Source organism: Neopelma chrysocephalum, unplaced genomic scaffold, assembly GCF_003984885.1.
Source record: "Neopelma chrysocephalum unplaced genomic scaffold, ASM398488v2 Primary Assembly neopelma1_179856, whole genome shotgun sequence".
In the NCBI taxonomy this organism is placed as follows: Eukaryota; Metazoa; Chordata; class Aves; order Passeriformes; family Pipridae; genus Neopelma; species Neopelma chrysocephalum.
In genome coordinates this window covers 1-8,504 of record NW_020937580.1, presented here as the reverse complement: position 1 = coordinate 8,504, position 8,504 = coordinate 1, and the positions used below count along the sequence as shown (strand labels likewise).

The 8,504-nt window shown below is 50.3% G+C and overlaps 1 gene segment (V, D, J or C); it reads left to right on the top strand.

Annotated features, from left to right (window-relative positions):
• The first annotated feature begins 5,461 nt into the window (after window positions 1-5,461).
• Window positions 5,462-6,373, top strand: LOC113962452. The segment is given in 2 exon segments: window positions 5,462-5,513; window positions 6,039-6,373. Coding segments are annotated over 2 exon segments (387 nt in total).
• Window positions 6,374-8,504: the final 2,131 nt, after the last annotated feature.

The following is an 8,504-nucleotide window of genomic DNA, read 5'->3' as shown; positions in this document are numbered from 1 at the left end:
CTGATGTTTCCTGTTTTCAGCCCTGACTCCCAACTGCCAGCCTGACTACCACAATTGAATACAGACAAAGATTCCTCCCACACCAAAGGTGCCAGCACAGAAATCTTTTGCTGTCCATGGATTCGCCAGGCTCTCATACCAAGTGCACCAAAAAGCAAAATCTTCCAGGCTTTCTTTACTGGGGATATGGGCTGTTGATTCCTGTTTGCAGCCCTGCCTCCCAACTGACAGCCCAACTCCCAAAATTGCATACAGAGAAGATTCCTCCCAGAACAAAGGTACCAGCACACAAAGCTGTTGCTGCTCAAGGACTCCCTAGGCGGGCAAACCAACTGCACCACAAAGTCAAAGCTTCCAGGCTTTCTTTCTTAAAGATTGTGGCTGTTGTTTCCTGTTTTCAGCCCTGCGTCCCAACTGCCAGCCCGACTCCCAAAATTGCATACGGACGAAGAGTCATCCCAGAACAAAGGTGCCAGCACAGAAAGCTCTTGCTGCTCATGCAGTGCCCAGGCTGCTCCACCATCTGCACCAACCAGCCAAAACTTCCAGGCTTTCTTTCCTGGGGAAAAGGGCTGTTGCTTCGTGTTTTCAGACCTGCCTCCCAACTGCCTGCCCTACTCTCAAAATTGCATATAGAAGAAGGATCCTCCCACACCAAAGGTACCAGCACAGAAAGTCTTGCTGCCAATACAGTCTGTAGGTTGAAAAACCAACTGCACCACAAAGCCAAAGCTTCCAGGCTTTCTTTCATGGGGATATGGGCTGTTGATTCCTGTTTTCAGCCCTTCCTCCCAGCTGCCAGCACGACTCCCAAAATTGCATACAGATGAAGATTCCTCACACCAAAGGGGCCAGCAGAGAAAGCTCTTGCTGCCCATAGAGTGCCCAGGCTGACCCAGCAAGTACACCTGAAAGCCAAAGCTTCCAGGCTTTCTTTCCTGGAGATGTGTGTTGTTTGTTTTTTCAGACCTGCCTCAAATCTCCCAGCCCGACACCCAAAATTGCATACGGAAAAAGATTCCTCCCACAACAAGTGTGCCAGCACAGAAAGCTCTTGCTGCTCATGAAGTGCCCAGGCTGACAAACCAACTGTGGCACCAAAAAGCCAAAACTTCCAGGCTTTCTTTGCTGGCGATAAGGGCTGATGTTTCCTGTTTTCAGCCCTGCCTCCCAACTGCCAGCTCGACTTCCAAAATTGCATACAAACAAAGATTCCTCCCACAGCAAAGGTGCCAGCAGAGAAAGCTCTTGCTGCCCATGGAGTGCCCAGGTTGGTCCACAAACTTCACCACAAAGCAAAAGCTTTCAGGCTTTCGTTCCTTGAGATAAGGGCTGTTTTTCCCTGTTTTCAGCTCTCCCTCCCAGCTGCCAGCCCGACTCCCAAAATTGCATACGGACGAAGACTCCTCCCACACCAAAGGTGCCAGCACAGAAAGCTCTTGCTGTCAATGGAGTACCCAGGCTGACAAACCAGAAAGCCAAAGCTTCCAGGCTTTCTTTCCTGGGGATATGGGCTGTTGTTTCCTGTTTTCAGACCTGCCTCCCAACTGCCAACCCAAAGCCCAAAATTGCATAGGGCAAAAGATTCCTCCTACACCAAAATTGCTAACAGAGCAAGCTTTTGCTGCCAATGGTATCTCCAGGCTGAAAAACCAACTGAAACAAAAAGTCAAAGCTTCCAGGATTTTTTCATTGAGATAAGGGCTGGGTTTTCCTTTTTTCAGCTCTGCCTCCCAACTGTCAGACTGACTCCCAAAATTGCATACACACTAAGATTCCTCCCATACCAAAGGTGCCAGCACAGAAAGTCTTACTGCCAATGCAGTCTCCAGGCTGCGACTATATTACCTGGTATTCCCTATGATTTTTTAGTAAGTCTCTTTCCTTCCGGCGGCTTCGGAGTTGCAGGTTTCCCTGCTGTTGAGTCTGCTGGGCCTGGAGAGTGAGGCCTGGTAAGGCCTTGCCGACCTTGGGAGGCGGAGGTTGCCGGCAGTCACTCCAACGTTACTCTCCATTGTCCCAAGGAGATTAGTAAGATATTCTTTGCTAATTCTTTTAGTTGATAGACCTTGGACTATTGATCAGGATATATATATATATTTTATTTTGGTTTTGTTCTTTTTTTTCCCTTCCCGCTTCCATTTTCCTTGTGAAACTGTATATATATTTCAATTGTATATAACTGTAATATAAGTGTAAATATATTTACATATATTGCTTTAGCTGTCTCTCTTTCGTTTTGGTTTTCTTGGTTATTTTTTTCTCCTTCTTCTCCCTTGGTTTGGGGCACGGGACACTTCTTGTGGTACAATTTGGAGACTGGGCAGGGAGCCAGCTACAAACCATATCACAACTCTTTTCCCAAAATTGCATACAAACAAGGATTCCTCCCACACCAAAGGTGCTGTGGCTGGAATAGAGAGATTTCTCTGAACAATATTTCCTGCTTTCTGTAGGCCTTGCTTGACATGACTTTAGGAGTTGCAAGCTGTAATATTTATACTTACAGACTGTGTGAAAATATGTAATGTTTATACTTGTTAGCTGTGTGTCTAGTCATAAGGTTTGAGAAACTAGAGATAAAGGTACACCTGCAGATTTCGGAAAGCCCCTAATTAGGAAGGCCTTTCAATGCCAATTATGATTTCAGATCGCATGGACGGGAGGTAGAGAATAAATCTTTCTATTTTCCTCTTCACTTATGCATACACAAACTTTGGCTTTTGCTTTAGTAAAGTGCCTGATCTCAAGGTAGAAGTCATTTTTCCATCATATTTTGTCTCTTCCTGTCTGGCTGGGAAGGGCAGCGATAGAGCGGCTTGGTGGGCACCTGGTATCCAGACAAGGTCAACCCACTGCAACATTGCAGGGTCTCATGGAACCAAAAGACTGCTGGGACACTGGGGGAACTCACGGAATCAAGTGGCCGTCGTGACACTGCCCTGCATCGTGGAAGCAAATGTTCCCTGGGAAACTACGGAAGAACAGGGAATTAAGGGATGTCATTGGGATGTACAGGACCTCATGGAATTAAACAAACCTTGAGATATCTTTGGAACTTCATGGAATCAAAAGGGTAAAACAAAAGAATTAAACCCAATGACCAGAAACCATTGGATCGAACACTTCTTTAATATGCCAGCTGGGGATTCATGGGGGTACTCTGCCATGCATGAATCAAAGAATCAGTATAAATTTTGGAATATAAATACAGTGATACTTGTAAGACCCTCCCCTTCACAAACAGTCCATAATTATGATTTTGGGGTCAAACAGCATCTTGGATTTTATTCGTGGAGCAAGACTGCCATCTAGCGTCCATTTCTTCTGGGAGGGGCAGTCATTTTCGCAGAGTGGTCTCCTCGCTTAGCAGGCCTCGTAGCATCTCTGATTGACCTATCCGACCTCTAACCCCTAAATGTTCTAGGACCAGCTGAGACATGTGTCTTAGAACTTCCCATTTGCTTAAACAATGTTTAATTGACTTGCTTCTTAACAGAACAATCTCTTATTAAACAAGTTTTCTGAGGCATGTAAGCTAATTTCTTGGAGATGGGCATACGATACACTCTCTATTAGTTTCCATGTATCATCTACATTCTCTCTCCTAAAACTAATTGTAGAATTAAAAGAAAAGACCACTACCATGCCAAGAAAGCAAGTCCCTTTGTTGATTAGGATATAATTTTTATCTAAGAAAATACTTCTGATTTGCTAAGTCGTTTAGAAAGGAGATCCTCTCTCATTTCAGTGCCATTGTGACAAATATGGGGCCTCATGTAACACATGGAAAACTGAACACTGCAGATTCCCATGGAATCAAGGGACCATGGTGACATTCTAGGGCCTCATGGAAGAGGAAGGCCCTGCAGAGAGACCTCAAATCAGAGGTTTGGGCAATCATCAAGCAGAGGAAGTTCAACAAAGGCAAGTGCCGGATTCTGTCCCTGGGATGGGGCAACCCCGGATGTACGGACAGACTGGGAATGACATGCTGCATAGCAGTGCTGGAAAATGGCCTCTGGGGTCCTGGTGGATGGTCAGTTGGCCAAGAGTCAGTGGTGCCCTGACAGGGGCTCACTGCTCGGTCACACAAGTGTTTTCAGACACACGAGTCCTTCCCTTGCACACACACAGACAGTTCATGGCAACAGGGGCAGTATCTCCTGGGGCTCCTGCTGCCAGGCCCGGAGCCTGGATGCACCTCAGCCCTGTGGGGTGTCACCTGCTCTGCCACTATCTGAGATGCCCCATAGCCTGAGAGATGGACACGGGGAGCTCTGTCCACAGAAGTACATCCCAGAGCTGCATCCAGGGGCTTTGTGAAACCGAGACACTCTTTGTCCCACATAACCTCAAGGCTCCCCCAGGAGGTTGATGACAATTGTACTTGCTCAGGGTCATCTCCCCACCCCAACACCAGGTGTATGCTCAAGACTTGTCTATGCAATGCAAACAGAGACACGCTGTCTAGTCCTTCCGTGTCTCTCCAGGGAAGGTTTAAGAACCTCTGTGGGCTGGGTGAGAAGTCAGTGCTGGAAGTAGTGATTCTGTTGTGAGTGTCAACCAAGAGTGGTTGGAAGGTCTGTGATGAATTGCAAACCCAGTAGACCTGGGTTTTCCAGCGCACAAGGCAATAGATCACACCCTTCCTTGGTGGTCCTTCATGTGAAGGAGGAGGTGACAGCAAGGGGAAAGAGAATGAATGTTTTGGCTGTGCCTCTGAGTACCCCTCAACTTGCTGCAGATATTCTGGTTCCAGCACATCCAGTTCAAGTGTGACAGGCTGTTCCCTGGTCCTCTGAGCAAGACGAGCAGGAGGAGGGACACAGCGGAGCTCACATAAGGAGACTGCATCTCTATGAAGTTCAAAGCAGGTGGGGGATGCCCTGCCACGTCCGAGCTTTCTCTGGAGAAGGTGCTTCTCCCATGCACTGCCTCGCCGTAGCACTGGTGCCACAGCCCCAGACAAAACCACAAGTAGTCTTTGTCCCCAGCAGAAATGCTTCTGCTGCCAGCAGGGATGCTCCCGGGGACAGGCCAGGAGAGGTTGAGTCCGCGATGCTGAGCCCGGAGGGATGTTCTGCCTCTCGTGCCCCTCGACCATTCTCACAACGCGTACCCTAAAGGATAATTCAGGAGTCTCCACGTGCCAACAGAGGAGGGATGTGAGGGAAGAGATGATGGGCGTGAAAGGAGCTCATGGCCGATCAATCTTGAGTTCCCCGATACCAACCTTCATCCCTGTCACCCAACCCGGCCCCGCCGCCTCCGCGGTGCAGAGTAACGACCCCCGGTGCTCTGCCGCCTCTCTCGTTTGGTCTCTGCACCAGGCCGGGGCGGAATTGTCGGAGTAGGGCAGGGGAGGGAGAGGAAGGCAGAGGAGGGAGAGGAGTCGGCCCCCCGGAGCCGAGAGCCGAGGCTGGTGGGGCCAGCCAGACGCCGGGCGGCGGATCGGCGGATGCAGCGCCGGCGAAGAGCGGGGCTGGTGGCGCTGGCCGCGGTTCTGCTGGGTGCGCAGGGATGGTGGCCGGGGACCGTGGGGGCCGGGGCAGGGGCTGGGGGAGCCGTGCAAGTCCTTGGAGGCTGCCGTCCTGCCTGGCAGGTTCTTCACAGAGCTCTGCCTCCGAACTATCCTCCCGTCCGTCCCTCCCTCTACACCCTAAAGCATTCTCCCGGAACACTCATCGCTCTTTTCGTTGTCGAGCCGTTCCTGTTTTCTTGCTTTACTCTCTGTCTTTCAGAGAACTCCTGCAGTCCTTCCTTCCCCTTTCCTACTTTTCTTTCTCTCTTTGCTTTGCTTAGACCCGCAGCTTTCCATTCTTCAGTGACTCCACTAATCCACCTCTCTTCCCCGCACTCATCTCTCCAGCAAATACTGATGAACACTTCCACTACCTGCACCCTTTGATATCTTCTTAAAATTCTTCTCCGTATGGTCCTGACTGCTTCTGTGCCATTTGTTCTGGGAAACGACATCCTGTGCAAAAAGCAATTCTGACGGCTTTTCTTCTTTATCTCCCCACCAATGTGTGCAGGCACAGCACTGGTGCAGCAGGACTCATTGGCAGCGACCACCGAGGGCAGTGAAATCACCATCAAGTGCTCAAACGCCAACATAGGAATCGGGGATTTTATCCATTTCTACCGGCAGCTGCCGGGTCACAGACCCGAGCTCCAGGCACCCGCTGCTAAAGTGCCCAGAGAGCTGCGGGCGCCAGCGGGGCGGCTCTCGGTGTCGGGAGATCGTCGTTGGACCGTCCCCTGGCTCTCCGATCCCTGTCGTATGGAGGCGGCGCTGTATTCCTGCACCCGGGCGGACACGGAGTCATTGACACCGTCGTCTTTGGAGCTTTTAGGGGATTATCGCTGAAATACAAACCTCGGTTAATTGTTTCTACAGCGGAGTAAAGTAGTGCCCCTATGAAAACGGGCCGTTTCAGTCCTACACAGAGCACAAGCTTGCGACTGAATGCCTGAGTGTCAAGTGACATAAACAGCACAGGGCAGCGCAAATCTGGGCATACTGAAGTCAGTTGCAATGTGCGTCCATAAAGTCTCCGGAGCCATTTTCTCCTGGATACTCTGATCCACTCCAGGCAGGCACCGCGATTCTCTGGTTCATGAAGATCTTTCTGTTTGGATAGGAGGAGGGTTCTGGCTTTGCCTTGGGTGTGAAAAAGACACAGTAAGGGTCCGCAAGACTTGGAGTGTCACTCGTCAAGGATCTGAACACTTCATTTCGGACGTGTGCCGAGGAAGCTGTGAAAGCAAACAGTGCGATGGAGCGAGGTGCAGCCAAGCCAGACCAAGTGTTCCAGTTGGTGAGAGGAAAAAAAGCCAGTAAATAAGAGAGACTTCCAGCCATGTGACCCTGGGCTCAGGAAGGATGGTTGCAGGACCATCCTTCATTATCCTCTCAGTACAAATTCAGACTCCTCACCTTCCTGTAAATGTGTTATCTTTGCTCTGATACATAAGAGGTCCAGAACCATGTCAGGAGCGCAGAAGCAGAGGGAGGGTGTGCTTGATGCTTCTCTCCCACCTGGGAAGACCGTGTAAGCCTCAGGACGCTCCACGTGCCTAGAAGTCTCTTTTACACTTTGAAGAAGTGCCGCACTTCCACTGGAATGCTCCCATTCTTACCACTTTCATCATTCCATCGCTTTTCACCACATCAAAGAAGTTTTGTCGAAGAAACCTTTTCGACGTAACCAAATTGAACAGTATATTTCTTGTGGTTTGATGGGTGCCTGGGATCGCTCTACAGTTGATCTAGAGAAAGGAATGGGAGTAAGGGTCTCCATCTACCAAGCCCCCAGCCCTTCAGCTCTCCTTTCAGATGGATGGATCAGGGCTCTCCCAACCCCACCACTCGAAGGCAGCAGTCTGGTGGTTGCCCCGTGTGCTCCCTGTGTGTGCGTGAGGGTCACCTACTGAATCTTAATCCTCTTCCCTGCTCTCATCCCTCAGCACGTTCCCTAGGGAATATGGTGTCCTTGCCACAGTTGGGGCTGGGATATCCAGCAGCGCTGCTGGAGCCACGTTTCTCTCTCACACTGTGCATTTTCCCAGCAGAGAAAGGTACAACCAGAGAACCTGGGTTGGTGCCCAACAAGGCTCATCTCTCTTTCCTGGGGAGCTGGGAGAGAAGCATTCGTCCCAAGCAGATGAAGAAGGACGGGGAGAAGCCACAGAGGCGGAGGAGACACGTGTTCCCCAAGAAAGCTGCAAGCAGCCCAGAGAGCTGAGGACAGCACGGGAAGATGTGAAAGGTGCAGCAGGGAAAAAACCCCGGAGCTCCCAAAAGCCCAGCAGTGGGTGTGCAGCAGAACAGGCTATTGCAATTGGGACTGCGAGCTGACCCGGAACAGCCCGTGCCCATGAGCGAGGCCCCAGAGGTAGGCAATGCTCAGAATGCCATCATCGGCTGAGGGAGCCACAGGGGCTGCTGCTTGGGGAGGGAGAAAAGTAGAGAGAGCATTCAGGCACCGAAAGAGCAGTTTATGTCTCTGTCCTCCTGCTTCCTTTGCTCGCCCATGGGAGTCCTTTCTGGTAGCTCTGTTCTCTCGGGACAGGGTGCTGATTTCTGACCCTCCCAGCAAACAGGCAGGTAGGTCTCAGCATGAACTTCGTCTGTCTCGTCCTTAATTTCTGCCTGGGCCACCTCCTCTCGACATTCCGGCTAATCATATATGCATCCTTCTTCTTCCTCCCAGAAAACACACAAAAGACTTTTCAGGTCCCTGTGGGAAAATACCACTGAATAGAGAAAAATCGCTGCAAATCTCGTACTTACTCTCTTGCATGTGTTCGCTCCAGATGATCTTATGTCTTAAGGAAAAGAGGAGAGAAAGAAGAAGAAATGCAGACCCCATCTCAGTCTCTGCTCTTCCCTTCAACCTCTCTCCCTCTGTCTTCTCATCCACCTGCTGCCACCAATTGACGCCTCGGCTCTCTCTGCGCTTCCACATTTCTCCTTTTCTAAAGAAAATCAGCAGATC